Source organism: Perca fluviatilis, chromosome 9, assembly GCF_010015445.1.
Source record: "Perca fluviatilis chromosome 9, GENO_Pfluv_1.0, whole genome shotgun sequence".
NCBI lineage: Eukaryota > Metazoa > Chordata > Actinopteri > Perciformes > Percidae > Perca > Perca fluviatilis.
In genome coordinates, this window is record NC_053120.1 from 17,033,670 (window position 1) to 17,052,279 (window position 18,610).

Sequence of the window (18,610 nt, forward strand, 5' to 3'; positions counted from 1 at the left end):
ACCGGTTTTCCCATGGAGGTGTGAATAGCAAGACAAACTGCTGTGCTTTTTATATCATGTCTTACTTTTAAGCTAATGGTTGCTTCAGCAACATGTTGGCATCTCTGTTTAGAGTTGCCTTTGGTGAGGTTTTAGCCTTTCCCTATCCCTCAGGGATTCATAAAGACTATGTGTAGGCATGTATGTATCTTCTTTTTATGCTTCTTTATCTATTCTTATTTTTTTATTCACAGTTCAGAAAAGGCAGCGGTAAGCTGTGTAGACAGTGTCTATGGTTGAACCGGAGCCCACACTTGGCCTTAGGTTATGTTTGGCGAGGCCGTTCAACAACAATAGCTGTTGTAATTGTGTTTTGAAGTTTGTATAGCAACCAGAGGTGGAGATAGAAAGCCATGCCCTAAAGGGAGGGCCATAAATCATAACCAAGGCACTTTGTGAGCATAGATAGAGTAATTCCCCACAGGCACGGCAAGATTCCCTCTACCTCCACCAGCGTTTACAGTCAGAACAATAGGGGCACCATTCAGAGGTCTCCTAGATAATTTGATACTCACCCATTCTATTTATTCATGTTTCTGTATTTCCCTCAGTTCTCATTAATGACATCACCTGCCCTCCAGGCCAAGAAAAAAGGGGAAGAAGAACAAGCGGCACACACATGTTGGTCGTGTGTGTGTAGTATTGTTTTGAAAGATGAGCTGAGCTCATGAAAGACAAATTTTTATTCTAGCAAGGCCTCGCCACAAAAGACCTATTGTTGATCTATCCCTTTGTGTTTTTGTAAGTGCACGTTCTTGAATTTCTCTGTTTGAAGTTCAGATGTGAAGAATGGGAGTGTTTTCAGAGGCCGGTAGCTGTATACTGTGCGTTTGTGTCATAAATGGTGCTTGCTGCATGCGTTTGTGGTTTATTTTAAGTGTGCCTGCTGCTGCATTTGTCTTTCTGTTTCATTTCGCCAGTTGAAGAGCTTGGTCCAGTAGCTGTGAACGGTGGGGCGCTTGTATATGCCTGCTGTCTGAGGTTACATTGCAGTTAGCTGTGGTTGTCTGCCTCTCCCACAAGGCCTCCGTTCCATACGTAGCCCTGTAAAGCAGCTTTGTATATTAAACTTTCAACTCTGACAACTTAGCAGCTTGACATGGCTGACATAATCACTCATTTTGACATATGCCGATTTCATGCCGGTCAATGCAACAATTAACTGACAACATAAGTTATACGAGTTACAGTTCTCAAGGATGCATGCACGCACACACGGATGTGACAGCACAGTCTCTTTTGTTTCCTTTCTCTAAACTTTTCCGCCGTGCGCGTACCCGATCGCGGTGTGAAGCGCGTGTCCGCGCTATTCTCGCACATGTAGGGAAGCTCGTGAATTAACCTGCAACATGTCAGCTGTTTGGAAATTCTTCAGCATGTGTGCAGAAGACAACAAGTTTTCAATATGCAACACCTGCAAGGAAAAAGTAGGGCGTGGAGGGATGACACCAAAAACCAAAATCAATTGTTTTTAGTTGGATATTGGATGTGAAAAGAAGGAAATGGTTGTAATATTGCACTTTAGATGTGTGTGTGAATTTCCCACATCAGGAGTAATTTATATAGTTCTATTTTATAATGATCCATTATCTGTTCAAAAAAAAGTTCTATGTTCTGTGCGAAATGTTCTATTAAAGAAAAGATAGAAAATAAATATGTGTGTGTGTGCTGTAAAGTGGTTAGAAAAAATGTAATTGGAATCGGCTAAAATCGGTATCGGCTGGCCTAACTCAATGAAAATCGGAATCAGCCTAGAAAGTTGTAATCAGTGCATCTCTTTTTTTATATATATATATAAAGTTGTCTGTCTTAGACACTGACACTCATGTCAAAAGTAACTCCCAGTGAGTTAGCAGGTAAGGATTTTATGAAGTGTTCAGGGACAGTTTGAAAGTGGATGTTTCATGGTTCAAAACTGTAAACATTTGTTGACAGAATATTATCTTTAACCTTGAGGTTACCCAGAAAAAAAGTTGCTTTAGGGCATCCACGATAAACTGCACACTGTCTGCACAGTTTGTACTATATAGTGCCCTGTTAACCACCCAGTGTGCAGGTAATTAATCTCACTTCTAGAGAGTCGCCCTCGCCCCTCGTGTGGGCTCAGCTGAGTAGCAGCATCCCTCCAGCTGAGAGCAGTTCAGTGTCTTGCACAAGGACACTAAAGCAGATCAGATGCACCTGGGTACTGTCATCTGGGTCCTCTGAGAAGGAACAGTTTTGTGTTTACAGCTCGATTGCTGACACAGACATTGCTTTCATCAAGAAATTGACAAACTCATTAAATTCAAGTCGTCATGTCTCTCGCGTCGCTTTCTTTATCTCTTTATTCACGTCTTTTTAATTAAAGAGTATGTGTACCCACTTGGTGGTGGCTCTGTGCTGCACCAGACATCAATGAGAGGTGTGTGTATGTGGGTGTGTGTATGTGGGTGTGGTGGGAGGCTACCCTAGTCCTTCTGTGTAGCTTGGGGGATTAATGGCAATTTGACTAAACCAAAGAGACGGTGTCTGGAATATCGTTGGGTGCCTTTTGTAATTACAAGGCATTGAGATAAGCAAACAATGACAAGATCTGGCGATTAGGAAAGAAAAAAAATGGAAAGAAAACAGTGACTCCCCTGCTAATTAAGGGATGTGAGAGGACCCTGGTTGAGAGATGGGGAGGTAACAGGGTTTGGGGTATGTGACATTTTGCTTCCAGTAGCATCACCGACACCCTATTACCTTCCTTCCATTTATCAGCAGCAATGAGAGGTTGTGGAAAGCACAGCTGAGTGGCCTAGTCTGTTTTTTGTTTGAGAGAGAGAGAGAGAGAGAGAGAGAGAGAGAGAGAGAGATCCCAAAATGGGAAATTACAGTCTTACAGCAGCAAAATATCAGACACACAGCACACATACAGAATATACATGAAATAATAGGATACAATATACATGGGCAGTCCTTCACCTTTTCTCTGCAAGTGGCTAAGAGCATCCTGTCAAATTCTCAAAAGTAATACATAGTATAGTTTGGCACCATTTTATTTAGGCATTGTTTTCCCATCTAGAACTGTTGCAACAATCAAACTATTATATTGTTTTACCTCATTGTCCCAGAATGTAAATGCTAATTGGTCATGTTTCTTATGTGCGTAAAAATGTATTGTGTCTGTGTTTGGAGCTATGTTTGTGGATTGTGGAAAAACCGTATGAATGTCAACCAACCCCCCTTGGATAAAAAAAAGAAAAGGGAATTACAAAAATATCTAATTTTTCCTGTCTTTCTTCCTGTCATTTTGCAGAGTGCCAAGCCGTCCTGCGTGAAGATCCCAACCTTCCCTGCGCAGTCGGGGCCTCGGCTCTCCAGCCAGGTCAAAGACCAGTCCCACCCCACCCTCCCTGCCCCCCCCCCCCCTTCCCTACTAGAGCCAAGATGGCCACCAGCGGTGCCCCTCGCCTCTCCTTGCCACTCCTGCTGCCTGCCACCACTCTGCTGCTATCACTGCTGCTCACCGGCTCCCACGCCTTATGTAAGTATCAGGATTCTGACGGGACAACATTTCCTTCCTGGAGCCTTTCATAGGGATAGTTCAGCTGCTCTTTGCTACGGTCGGTTTGCTTTTGGTGAACATGCAAAGGCATGTATTACTATCTCAAATTGTTGATACCTCATCTTGGAAAGGCTGTCTTCATCTCCAAAAGATCTGTTGTTTATAGGATGTCTCTGCTTCTGCCTTAAGAAAATAAGAATTTCAATACAGCCTTAAGAGCTAGGTTTGACTTATAATCGTAAGTGGCATTACATCTGCATTTGTATTTGCAATATACTTAATAATGAGTGAACATGTAGGGCCTCCATGATTTTGCTCAAAGGCTACAGGGATATGTAGCTGTTGATAGACAAGTTCCCTTTTGAAAAGTCTGAACATTTTAAAATAATGGATGTCTCAAAATATTTACCATTTGGACGGATGCCTGTCCGTATAAATCATCCTCCATAATCCCCCCCCCGCTGCCCCCCCCTTCTCAGTCTGTGCTTCTCTTGGTAAAACATTTGCTAAGACAAAAAGACAAAAAAATAAAGTTTCTTCATATTGCACTTAAATAACACAGTAAGGTTAATAAAGTGCTTTTTAAAAGAGGTATACATACACCTTATATGCACTCAAATTAGCAAGATGCTATATGCAAATAAACGGCAAAGCTTGATTAAGTTTGCAAAGACATAATGAAATGAGGAATTTCTAAACAAAGAGACATAATCAATAAAAATTGTGAGCAAGATAATAAAAATCTGTCCTAAAATGGCACTTAAAAATGTCATCAGACTGAGCCAATGCGACATCTTAGGTGCTCCATAGTGTAGGTGCCCCAGCAGAAATTTTGAGGAATTTGAGTCTTGCTGGATTTTCTGAGGTGATTTGAGAGAAAGATTGCATTTTTTGCCTTGTTCCATCTGTCTGTCTTTTCATTTGTCTGAGTTTCTGACATTCAGTGAGTGTGTTCTCGGTGGTTCAAGATAACATGAGAAGGGCTTGATTTTTCTCATGTTGCAACAGAGCTGTCTACTTTTGATTGCATGGTTGTTTGAGTGTCTGTTAGTATAATTTGAGTACCTTTCAGCTCAGCTGAAAACATCTGAAAGTGCACTCAGACAGATGTCAAACAAATGTCTTTGTTCTCTTCCTTTTTTTTCGCTGACTGCAAGGCCACACGCTCGTTTTCAGAGTGAGAGGAACGCAAAGGCCCAAAACATTCTCTTAACAAGTTGCATAATGAAGACAAAGTTTGTTGCATCTTCTTGTCTTCAGTTTAATTGAAGATTCGCTATGTTAGACCTCAGTTTTCCACCTCCACTTGAACTTATTCACAGCCTGTGTTTGCTCCCCCTGGTTTAAATAACATGCAGTGCAGTCTGCTTCATCATTGATGGAAATTAGCTTTCCCCCACTCTCTCGCCCGCTCTCTCTTACACACACACACACACACACACACACACACACACACACACACACACACACACACACACACACTTACAAATACACTAACAGCAGGGCTCTCTCCCCATCTGTCAGTATCTGCCAGTCTTTGTCTGCTCTGCCTGTGAATATGATCGCTGTTTTTGTTGAGCTCTCTGTCTGTCTCATTGTCGCTTGCTCATGTTCACACGTTTTTAGTTTTTTTTTTCTTGTCTACCCCCTCCTTGACACACACACACACACACACACACACACACACACACACACACACACACACACACACACACACACACACACACACACACACACACACACTCTCCCCGCTGTTCTGTCTCATCTCTTTTTGGGGCCACACAGAATTGCCCCACAATTATGTCTGGAAATATATGCACACAATTACAGTCCAGCTTCTTTTGCTCTCTCTGATTGTCTTTCACACCCACATGCGCACACACACAGAGACACACCCACACGCACACATGAATACACTAAGCCCAGTGGTGCAGTTGTCCAATTATATTCACTCCCACCTGGTGGACTGAGAGCAGGGGGACGACAAAGACACCAACCCCCACCTCGTATCAACACTTACCAGGCTCTCACAACGCACACACCCACACTCAGTGGATGCCACCCTTTTGCAGAAAAGCCCAGCTGAAAGCATGATGTCATCCCTTCCTCTCACACCCTCTCTCTCTCTCTCTCTCTCTCTCTCTCTCTCTCTCTCTCTTTTTTTTTTTTTTTTTTTTTTTTTTTTTTTCTCTCTCTGTGCCCTCCATCCCTTCCATTTAAACTCATAAATCACAGTGAGAAGGAGACATTTTTAATCAAAAGAGAAATAAAGATGGCTTAATAAATCCACTACCCCAACCGTAATAATGCTTGGCTCCCTGTTTGTGTACGTGTCATATCTGCATGTTTGCATGGAATTTTGCATGTAGGCGCACACATACGTGTGTGCGAAGGCTGCATTATCCGTGCGTTATATGTGTTAGGTGTCACCTGAGCTTTGTCATAGGTGACTATAGCATATTTAGCAAGTAGATCTATACATTTTTTCATAGCACAGCTATAAAATAAGATGGTAGTGCCTTTTGTTTATTTTATTTATACGAAAAACCCAAAGTAATTGTGTAAACATGTACTATTCATATATTTTTTGTTTGTTTGGACCTTTTAGCTCAAATGCCTCACCCAAGAGTCCATAAATAACATGTATACATTTGTACTGTAGACACCCAGAGACATTTCTAGCAACAATAAAGATAAAGACCAAACCATCAAGCTATCACCATATGTGTGCATCCATGTTTTGTTTTGTTTTTTGCTCCAAAACGATTGCCAACAAGTATATTCTTTACTTTTTTCATAAAACATTATCCGAGTAATATATAATAATTTCTATCATTGGGCATTAACTGGCAATCGTTTTGAAAGTGGAAATCAAATCAACTATTTATAGAATTGATCCAAAATTGCAACCCAGGGTGCTTTTTAGTCATGATTACAGGAGAAAAAAGCTTAAAACATAACAAAGACCCAACACAACTGAAAGTTGTAAGAGTAAAAAAAATATATATATATATTTTAACTTCAAACACCTAAAGGTTGTGTTTCTGACACTGTAACAGAGAATGATTACAATTTCTCTGTGGATATTGAAAGTGTAAGTAATTACTGACGTTATTAGATGTCTGAATACCATCTTGTAATATTATTTTTGATTTAACAAACCTCGGCTCAAACGCTCTGCCACTTTTAACAATTCCCAGTATGACAAGTCCTATGATTTAATTGAATATTCAAATATGCTTTAAAAGCTACAAGGGAATTTTTTGCTGTTTTCTGTTGTTGTCCTTTGGGGGATGATAAAGGTGCAACACGAAGCAGTGTTTCTAATATGGAGGAAAGAGTGTTTTATTTTTGACAGGGAGACAAGGTTATTTTTTTGCATTCTTTTCTGGGCTTTCACTTCTGCCTTACTTATTTCCGCCTCACTCTTTTCTTTTGGCCTTTCTGAGTCCTCAACAGTAGCATTCTTGGCAAAGTACTCATAATAGTAATTGGCCAGAACTCAGTGATGGGGTGAGGGTGTTCAATTATTTATATTCCTTTGAAGCTGCCAATTGGGAAAAAGAAATGCAGCCCCTTAGTGGAGCTGTTATTTTCTTGTTCTTGTTTCCTACATCTCAGTCTCTGTCTTTCCCTCTCCATCACTCACTCCTTATCTTTTCTAGTCAAATTACGTTTGAGCCAAACACTGTCAAGTTAATTCTGTCAAATTCAATTTTATGTGCATTCTGCTGTTGCATGTTTGGCCCCATACTTTACGTTTTACAGTTTTCCACTCAAATGAGGAGAAAACAAGTTAGTCCCTGCCTCAAGTAACCTTTTGGCACTGTCTGCATTCTGAGAGTGGTTGAATTCTCAGAGCTGTACACTTACAAATGGTAGAGGTAAACAATTTGATTTTGTGGTGCAATAAACCATCTTTCCTACTTTTTAGAATTCCCTGCATTCACTATAAAGTCTACAGTTTTCTATAATCAAAATTTAAAATTGGTGTGCTCCAGGTGTGAGCTTTGGGTGCATGTGCAGTCAAAGTGCTTCCTTGCTGACATGTTTTCCATACAAGAGGGCTAAACAGCGTTGACAAGAAACCTCCACATTGAACTGACTTAGAATGCATTGGATGCCCATCGACTTCCAATTTGGTTCTGAAAGTTAGAACATTGTGGCAATAGTATTAGAAAATATGGCAATGTAAGTTCTTTTATTGAAATGTACCTCTAAAAGCACAGTTTTGGTCAGCACAATTGATCAAATAGCTGTCCCCCAAGCTTGCATCTACAGCTTTGGTGATACTTATATCTCTTCTTTTTTTTGCCATTATCTCTCTTTTTCAGTCTCTTTTCAGTAACATGCTCCAGTAGTTTGAGCGATGTTATATGAACTCAGTTTGACAGAACAATAGGAGTGATTGAAGTGCGTGAAAGGCGCTATCCCTCTGTGTTTTTTTTTTCTGCCAGCAGAGATGAATTCAACACACCACCAAGGTGGCTTTTAAAATTGTAATGCCTTCAATGCTTTGATGAACAAGTTCAGATCTTCAAAGGTTTTTAAAACTCCACCAAAAGAAAGATATTCCTCGATGCCGACTGTTGGTCTGATCATTTTTCATACCTTCTTCCTGGAGACATTTCCTTGTATATAGCTTTACTTGGATTTAAATTAAAAAGGGGGTATTTTTTAGTTGAGCGATTTGTGGTCTTTATTTTCTTTATTCTTGTCCTTTGTTGTGATCAGACCTATAGCACTTTTGGCAGTTGGAGGTGTCCTCTTCATTTAATGAGCCAACAAGTATCAATTGCCTCAAGTGAGTCTCTAAATAACACAAAACTCTTTCCATTCCACCTCCACTGTGTGGTCTGTTGCCATTTTGAAATCAGACACATACTTAAGCTTAATTCCCCTTCCTTCTCTCTGAGGAATTTAGCCTATTTACTTCCAATGGGCGGAATGATACTTAGTGTGTTTCACTTTTTTCTTAGCCTTCAACAATGGTTTCAATGGGACCAATTTGTGAAAATTACTAGTTTGCCACTCTTTTTAAAAATGCAGCTTCGCTGTGACAGCAATGTGGTCCGGCAAAGTTTTTCACCTCTAGGTACTCACACTCCAGAACTTATTTTATACTGGGTTCCTACATCCTGGCACAAGTCCCTCATGGACTGCAAAGCCTGAGCCCTGCGATGTTGCCTGGAGTGCAGTCAACATGGATGGCAAACTGCATGATGCAATGGGGAAGGCTTTGCACAAAAACATCACATCTTTACTCATTGCATGTACCACTGGTCCCTGAAATCTCTGTTTTCTCAAAACAAGTGAATACATTTCCTAATGAAGTAACATAATTTAATTTCTTGGCAGTTAAAATCAATTGCTTTGAGAATTGTCTTAAAAGATGTGATACTGTTTTTAAGTTAGGCCTTTCTTTCCGCTCGTGTCATGAAAATGTCATTTCTTACATGATTTTTCGGTAACACTTTACAATAAGGGTACATTAATTAGCATTACTTAATGCATTACTAATCATTAATTAACCATTAATTACAGTTAAATAAGGTGTCTAATAAACATTTATAAACAATGTTCATGTTAACTAAGGTATTAATTGATGCATTATTTACCATTAGTTAGTTACAGTTAACTAAGGTGTCTATTTTACCATTAGTTAATGCAGTAATAAGCCTTGACTAACTGTTAATAAACGTTAACTAAGGTGTCTATTGTACATTAGTTAATGTACTAATACGCCTAAACTGGAAATAACAGCTAACTAAAGTGTCTAACTATCATTAACTACAATATTACTCACAAAGAGCATTAATAACTGGTTAACTATCGTTCAGTGACATTTTAGCAGCACTATTATGCATTTATCAAGTGATAGTTAGGGCCCTATCTTGCACCCGGCGCAGCGAAGCGCAAAGCCCGACGCAAGTGTCTTTGCTAGTTTTAGACCGACGCAGTTGTCAATTTCCCGTCCAGCACCCACGTTGTTTAAATAGCCAATGCACCTGCGTCCATCTTTGAGCCCATGGGCGTGCTGGTCTTACAGGGAGGTGTGTTCAGGTGAATTCTTGGTGTATTGCTATCTTGAGGCAGCGGGAAATGATCGTGCCATTGACCAACAAAAACCTGCTCCTAAGTCAATAGGACCAGGACCATGTTAATACATGTTTATTAGACACCTTATTTAACTGTAACGTTAATTAATGCTTATTAATGCATTAAGTAATGCTAATTAATGTACCCTTATTGTAAAGTGTTAGGTTTTAGGAAGAAAAGTTGGTGATTTATATTCACCAGGCAAAAATAATCCTGCCTCTTTATTAAATTGTTGAAAGGCAAATATAATTTTAAGACACTATTTGAGGTTACAAGATGGACAATTTTCCACTGTGTGAACTGCCTTTACAGTCTAGGTGGCACAAACTTGCTTTGAGAATTATTATATTCACAACTGCTTGGGACCCCCGCTGCCCCAAGAGCAAATCCCAATTAGCCTTTCTTCCTCATATTTTAATTGGAAAAGCCACTGTTTCATTAACCCTTAAGCTTGCACAGCCATGGTAAAGGTTACATAGGAATGGAGCCTGACCCAAACATGCCCTGCGGAATATGGCTATAGCTGAAATTAGTTTAGACAGACATTTTGTTATCCTGACTGGCAGAACATGCTTATTTCAAGCAAACATTCAAGCAGTTTCAGAAATTCACACCTCACCAGTTTTCCCCTTCAGTGGCACTATTTTAAGTGTTCTGCTACTTTTGTTTCATAATAGGCACTACAGATTTCGAAAGGTGCTGCCAGGTTTAGCTGATACTATTTCATGGAAATGTACTGCCCTCTGACAAAATTAGTTATATGATAGATGATCTCATATTAGACACCACATTGTTGACTAAATGACTAAATTGTTAGCCCTGTTGTTCATCTTCTAATTTGGAATATGTTGATGCCACCAAATTGTCCATCTATACTCGCAAACAATTTTCCTATCAGAAAATTGGCAACAGACTGACCGACTTTCTTTCCTCTTCTTTCTCTCGTCTGGTTCAAGTTTTTGCAGCAGTCTGCTGGTCTTTTTTGGCAGTGATTGCGTGTGACAACCTCCAGACAAGACAAAGCAAGTCTGCTTTAGAGTAAAGGCTTGGTTTCCATAGCGATGGCCCTTGCCCAGGCAGCCTGTGAGAATTGGTCCTGATTGATGTGGCTTGGTTGTTAAGACCTGGAGGGGTGTGTGATCGTGAGTGTGTCTGTCTGTATGTTTGGTTGTTGGTGTGCTGTTTAATGCGTCCATGTGAATGCACATTTTGTTGAATCAATGTAACTGTATGTCTGTCATCCCTCCGTGTGTGTGTGTGTGTGTGTGTGTGTGTGTGTGTGTGTGTGTGTGTGTGTGTGTGTGTGTGTGATAAAGGCTGATAGGGTTTTAAATCAGGTCCAGGATTGACTGACAGGCAGCTCTAGCAGCTTGGCGTCCTGCACTGAGTCTTTTGGATAGCAGTTAGGCAGTTGCTGCAAGCTGGTTAAATCTCTACACCTCAGAGGTCCACATGGCTGTAGTTTAACGTCGGCAACATCTCTCTGCACGTATAGTCTGTTTGACTTGATGTTTTACCGCTGAACACCTTTTAGAAAGTTTAAAAAAAATCCATACTTAAATAAGTAGAAATTGTCTAAAGTTTAAGTTAGACTTAGTGCAACAAGAACGTTGTGAGGATTTTGGATGCTAAATTGCTCTGCATTGGTTGTTGTTTTTTCCCAAGCAGTCAGTCGTGTGTGTGTGTGTGTGTGTGTGTCTGCCTGCTGTTTGGCTAATATGAAAATGAAGTTTAATCTCAGCCAGGATTAACTAGTAAATCCACTTTAAATTAGTAACACACAGTCGTTCATGTTGCTCCATCTACTTTGGTAACATACTAATTAAGACCAGAGTATATTTGTTAGTATACTGTATATAGAAAGCAGAGTGGCTGTTGAGATAAAGTGGCAGGAAGTGGAATGAAGATATGTGGTAATACACTTTTAAACTCGTTGCTTGTATCAAGAGCAACTACGTACAACTACGTACAACAGTTACAAAAAAAGTAAATTTATGTTATTCTCATTGCATCCTCATCCTGACCATACCCTCTTTCCAGACTGCCACATGAGTGGCAGGAGAAATTGGAAGCAGTTGGCTTGTAGTAGTACCACTAATTGTACCAAATGTTCTTTTCAGATATTGCTGGAAAAACGGTATCTATGTGCTGTGAAAGATACCTATTTGTAGCAAGATGGATAGTGCCCTTTTCCCAATGCTCTGCCTTTCTCTGCAAATCACTGAATGGCTGTCATTTTGTCTCCCACTTTGCTAATTCAGCAGATAATGGCTCCTATTTATGACCCAAGAAGCTTTTCTCTATCAATTACTGTATTAGTCATAAAGCCAGTCCCCTCCCTCCTCTTACCCCCTCTACCAAACGACAACAGAAACTAAGTGTAAATGGAGCGTTCTCATATTCACATACCCACCTCCCACACTCCACCACTTTATAATTCACAGTGCTGGTGTATTCTGTCTTATCAGGTCCAACAGAGGTAGCGGGCAGTAGCAGGTGGTAGCTGTATTAGCTAAACAAGCCTCTGTGTGCACAGTGTGAGTTTTTTTTTTTCCCCCTCCTGCTAGCTGGTCGTGTTTGCTAGGATCTTTTTTTATTCTCGGGACCTTGTGAAGATAGCCGGGCTCCCATTGCTGGTTATTTTAGCCCAGGCCATGTCCCCCTGCCAGACAGATAAAGACAGGTCTTGTGTGCTTATCTGGGCAGTGCCGCACCTCAGTCTGTCTGAGGGAAGCTTGGGGAATAGAGAGAGACTTAGGTGGAAGGGACAAATGGCCACTGCGGGTGCAATGTCCTTTCAATGTCATCTCTGGTAACATAACACACACCATTGGGTGGAGACTTTTATACAAGGTACCTTACAGCAAAAAAAAAAAAAAAAAGTGTTCATTTTTAGAATAGGTGGCACCAGTGGGATCAATCCTCAAAAGTTCTGTGCTCTGGGTAACACTCGTATATTCAGACAGAAAGTAGAGGAAATTCTAAAGTATATTATGGAAATCTATTAAAATAAAATTCCACATTAAATTTTACATCTTTGACTTACTATAAAATGTTGTCTAACTCTAATTTTACCCTAAAGATGCCAGATGATTAAAGGTGCTAATTGTAGCATTTTATTGTAATGGCAAGACAACAAAAAGATTGAGATAATAATACAAATACTGCAAATAAAGAAGGTTGCAAGCTTCAACACTACACTAATTTAATAGCATATTAATATTAGTAGTTATGTTACTGAAAGTAACTTATTTCAGGAAATCAACTAGATTGCTGTATATCACAAAGTTGCTTTACACACCTAATGTGTAGAGGGACTGGTTATAGGATAATGCTTCCAAATAGGAAGCAACAGGTTTCATTGGCAATCTAATTTTAGTTTTTAGCACCTATACCACTGAAATGGGATGAAGTGGATACCATCATCTTCTATGGGAAAGGTAGTTTTAGTTGATTGTAGCAGGGACTGACATATCATATGAATATTATATATTAATGTTTAAATATTCTGCACACTTAAACATTAAAGAGAAAAAAAAAACCATTTGATTGTCCACAAAAGCCAGTGTGCGCCAAATTCTTGTGTCCATGATGTAGATACTGAACTCACGCAATGCATGAAACCTTATGAATAAGCTTCTTATCTCTTGATAATATGGCATGGTCTGTGCCATCGCTCATTATTGGAAATTTCTTAAAGCACTTTAATCCCCTACACCACTCAACATGTTCTACCCTGCAGTTACGTACCAAGGTTCAAATCCCGAAAAAAGAAAGGCTCAAAGTCAACGGTAACTGGCACAGAAGCCCAGAGGCACACAGCTGAGGAAAATTGAAAAAAAAAAGGTTAATTACGCTCATCAGAGTTCAAACAATCACACACACCGCATACCTGTAGTAATTGCACTATAGTAGACATTCATGGGCCCACAGCCACAGTCCCTACCGTTTACCCGACCTGAAGTTAAATTATGCTGATGACGTTCAAACAGTGTTAAAAGGAATTAAACTACCTGAATAGTTTAAAATAATAATAATTTTGATTTGATTTATTAGACCGTAACAGAAATAAATGCATAACAAGATGCCATCACAGTGACATTGTACGTTTATCAGAACTGTTGAGGATAACACAAGAAAGTTACAAACTTATTTCCATTGTGGTCCTCATTGTAGAGGATTGTAAAAATAGATGAGAGAGAGGGAGACAGAAGAGCTGAAACTGTACTTATGTAATATAATTATGTATAATTCTATGGTTTGCAGTAATGTCATCACATCACGAAACATCACTCTTAGACACACGTCTCTGTGAAAAGTGACGGCAGATTATTCTATGACAGAAGTCTTATGTATTCAAACGTGGACTGACTTCTGTCGGCCATCGTCAAAGGTGAGTTTCCTTTATATAAAAAGGGATATCTCTCTCACACAAACTGTTACTGTCTCTACTTTACAGGCCAGCTTCCCAGTTTCTACTGTAGCATGGCCTCTGCCTTTGTCCAGCTGTAAGTGTTGCCTCACAGCTTGGTTGGTAGCCATGTTAGACATTCTCAGCTGTGTTTTACTTAACCATCTTTTTACCATACAGAAAAATCTAGAAAGTCACAATTTAGTGAGACTTGCTAACTCATGGTTATTAAATGTTACTTTCGACAAGAGCATAGATTTGGGTCTTGAAAATCAGCTTTGTTTTGCTCCCAGTGTATATGATCAGTGCACACTACACAGTGTCATACATTTCTGCTGAACAGTCATATATGTCATATATAGTTCAAGGGAGCAGTGCGGGACACCACAGATAGTGTAGGGTATCCGTTTGCAACCATCATTTTCAAAATGCAACCAGGTAGAATGAATGAAGTAGCTTGGCAGGTATAAGTGAGCATCCTCTACTGTAGGGAGATGTTAGCATGGTGAAGCTTGATGCAGCAGAAGGGTGAAAAGTTTTTAAAAGTTAATTTTTTGATGATGACACTTTCTGTCCTGCCCTCCCCCCTCACATCATCTCCTCTAGTCCCTGGACCTCCTGTCACCTCCTCTCCTCTTCCAGCTGTCTCTTTACCATTGACCTCACCACATCCTCCTGCAGAACTCTTCCTGTCAACCCCTGCTGTGTCATTCTTTTTAATTTCAAACCATTTTCCTCTGAGCTCCCTCGCATTCTTTTAACCTTCCTGAGGTCATGTTAAAAAAAACTATATTCAGTACATCCTGATAACATCCTGAATCTGTCAGGAGTTAAATTCAGACTGACATGCGGGCCGGGCACATTTATTGTACATCTATCTCATCCTATGAAGAGAGGGAGAAGGGGACTGGGTGGAAATGTTGAATGGTCCAGGGCAAAACTAATCAAAGAGCGCTGGCCATCTGCACAGCCATTGCCACAGGCCTGCTCTGTGTAACTCCCTCTTCTGTCTCGACAGAGGGCACATTGTAAGGGGAGGTCAAATGCAGAGGAGCTGTGTTGTGTAGTTTCAGAATGGAAATTGAGATTGTAAAATACCAAAAGGGATCATTGTATGCACCAAACAAATAAGGTAGGCCTACTCCTTGAAGCTAGAGAAAGGCTGCAGTGCTCATATCATCCCACAACCTCCACCATATATATACTCTTGTGACATATACAGTAGTCAATGGTGATTTATTTTAGACTTTTTGTCTTTTGATTTTCTGGGTAATCTTTTACATCTATAATGTTATTAGAATGTTGGTTTTGTTAATGATTCATGACAACAAATGCATTTTTAGAGAGTGGAGAACACCTCTTCAGCTAATGCTCCAATTTTGGACTTGTTTGGAAGATTACAAAGTTACAATTGTGCATTAAGCAACATTTAAGTTATGTGCTGCAAATTAAATTGTCTACCATGTAAATGCAAGATATGTGGATGCAGGATAAACATACTAGGAGCAGCCTCTCTTTCTGCCACGCTACATATCATTATCCAAACCGGCCTCTCTTAAATATTGCATACATTACAAATTAGTAATACTTATTTGTAGGAGATCTTACGTGATTTGAGAGATTGAAAGACGATTGTCAGGTTGCAGAAATCTTCCTAAAGCATTATACATTCGGTTATGAAACCTCTTTTGTGTGTCAGGGAATGCGACCTCACCAGGGGCTATTTTTTTTTAACCAATGTAGAGTTAGATTTAAAAAGGGCTAAGACATTTTTTTTTAAGTCTGTAACAATCAATACAGTTTCATTTGACCATCAGAAGGCCAAGAATCAATATTTCCTACATTAAAATGATTGCCAGCAACCCAGCCCTTTACTTCTTATAAAAGTTGAAGAGTTTCATCCATGCCCTTGGGCTGGTTTATTTAACTCTGCATGTTGTCTGTCAATGTGCAATACTCACAGTAGGGCTGGGCGATAGGGAGAAAATCAGATATCACGATATTGTTGACCAAATGCCTCAACATCGATATTGCAGCGATATTCTAGGGTTGACAACTGGTGCTTTAACAAAATATCTTCACACTTAGATTTTAGATAAATAATCATCAGTAATGTGGACATAATGTCTAAGTGGGAAAAAGGCAAATAATAGAACAGCTAGAACAGTCTGGTAAGATCAGAAAAGTACATCACTTTACTGTAATGTAGCCTTTAAAACCAGTAAAAGACAACACTTATGTCATATCACGATATTACAATATTCAAAATCTAAGACAATATCTAGTCTCATATCACAATATCAATATAATATTGATATATTGCCCAGCCCTAACTCACAGCCTGTCAGAATGATGTTTTATCATATATGACAATTTAATTCACATATGGAATTAAGTCAGCATGTTAATTCTAAAGTCTTACATGCACAGTGGGGAATTACTCCTTTAATCCTGGCAGCGTAGTTAGTGCCACGCTCTACCCCTTGAGCAATATCCTCCAAATTACTCAAGAAAAAAGAAGACAAAAAGTAGACAAAAATCAAAGCAAGATAAGGGTAGCTCTGTTCATCTGCAGTTAAGGTTGATGACTATAGTGTGAAGAAAAAGGAATCATAATTTTTAATGGAAAGCATTTTTTAATCCTCATTTGACCATCTTTCAGCGATAATCTTGCATTCCCGGACATCTAAGCTTGTAAAATCAAGGTTAAGTGCGTCTCACACACTCGTCAGCAGGGCAGGAACACATTCTGGTTTTTGTTATGATGTGCATAACCACTCATCTTATACAGAGCCTCTTCCACTTGAAAAAGACCCACCTGGTTGAGGAAATTGTCAAAACTGCTTTTAAGATTAACTAGCCACCAACCACTAGTTAAACTTCACTGCTTTTACCATTGTGTGCATCGTTTGCGTCAGACATATTTGGGTTGTTAGTTGGGGATATGATATGAACTTTGAATGCGGTGCCTCCGCTTTCCTGAAGCAGTACACTCACACTTCTTCTTTTCATTTCCCTTGTCCTACACTATTTCTTTTTGCCTCGTTCTTTCTAAAATATCCGCTCTCTATCTCTCCTTATTGATGAATGCAGATACTCTCCTTCATTTGTGTTTATCAGTGCCTGGAGACTGGTGTCGGCCCATGGTCTCTTAATTATTAATTTGACGTTATGCACTAGCTGTTTGATCATCCCCACATATCTGTATGATTCAGATTTAACGAGTTCCCCAGGAGACTGTCTTTTTTTTTTTTTTTTTTTTTTTTTTTTTCTCTCTCTCTCTCTCTCTCTCTCTCTCTCTCTCTCTCTTTCTTTCTCTATTTGGCTTGTTGTCTTGAACCTACTGCAACCAAGGCATGAGAAAAAAGCCCCAAAATTACTAACTGTAGATGGACAGTTTAACCAAAGAGTCTCCGTTCTATGAGCACATACATTGTTACTATGTGTGGTCCAAGTGAGAATTGAACCTCTGATTGTGGCTTTCTCAATGCTATACTCTATCCTCCAGGAAAGTCAGTCTCACTTTTGAAAACGTATACAATATCAAATTAAAACAAAAACCCACTTTTACTGCCTTTTTCTTAATGCCACTTTCTCAAGGTTTCCTACTGTACTGTATCCAGACTCCTATTTCCCCTATGGAGAGATCTTTCAGCTACTAATCATCAGCACCTTGGCACAAAATCAACATAAATTCACAGCGATGTGATTTACACACTGATTTACACAGCACTGAAATTGGGGTACTAGATAAGGAAAGGCACAGTTATTTAATTCAACCCAATGTGGTCGGGAGGGGGTGATTCAGGATGACGACGTGGCCACGTGTTTAAAGAGGCTGCCCTGTTCAGGTTCAATGGTCAAATCCGAAGTGTCCCACAGTCAGAACAATTTATTTAATGTAGATAGATCACTATGGATATATGGCAAGCTATCGGTTTGTGTCTATCTATTCTGACTGACTGTCTAGCTATTTATTTTGTGTCTCTCCAAAGCTCAAACTGGCTGTCTCCCATTACTTATCCAAGACTTAGCTCTGTTGCAGAACTGTGTGTGTGTGTGTGTGTGTGTGTGTGTGTGTGTGTGTGTGTGTGTGTGTGTGTGTGGGGGTATGGAGTGATAATAAGATACAGAAGGGGTTGGGGAATGGAAAGTGTGGGATTGTGTGACATTATAGTTTTTTGAAAGGAACTAAGTTAACATCCAGTGTGTATCATGGCTTGTGCTAATGTATTTTTCTCCTTCTTTTTTTTTTTGCCCTTTCTGCCCTTACTTGTCTTCCCTAGCATCACCAAGGTTCACTAAAGTTCCCGTCGACCAGATTGGCGTCTCAGGGGGTGTGGTCTCTTTTGTGTGCCAGGCAACTGGCGACCCAAAGCCAAGGGTTAGCTGGAACAAGAAAGGCAAGAAGGTCAACTCCCAGCGTATAGAGGTGAGTCAATGAGCCCTGCTGCTCACTTCTGCACTCTAGGGGTGAGGAGGGCAACTTTATTGTTGCTGTCCTGTAAATGTCATGCAATGCAAGATGA

General features: G+C 39.8%; 1 protein-coding gene across 19 annotated transcripts in view; it reads left to right on the forward strand.

The window, feature by feature from the left end:
* Window positions 1-18,610, forward strand: part of ptprsa (protein tyrosine phosphatase receptor type Sa) — a 251,267-nt gene that overhangs the window by 107,051 nt on the left and 125,606 nt on the right. For all 19 annotated transcript variants that reach the window (XM_039811969.1, XM_039811978.1, XM_039811973.1 and 16 more), the window contains 2 exons: window positions 3,323-3,550; window positions 18,368-18,513. In XM_039811969.1, coding sequence (XP_039667903.1) covers window positions 3,454-3,550; window positions 18,368-18,513 — 243 coding nt within the window. In that variant the 5' untranslated portion in view covers window positions 3,323-3,453. The remainder of the gene's footprint in view (window positions 1-3,322; window positions 3,551-18,367; window positions 18,514-18,610) is intronic.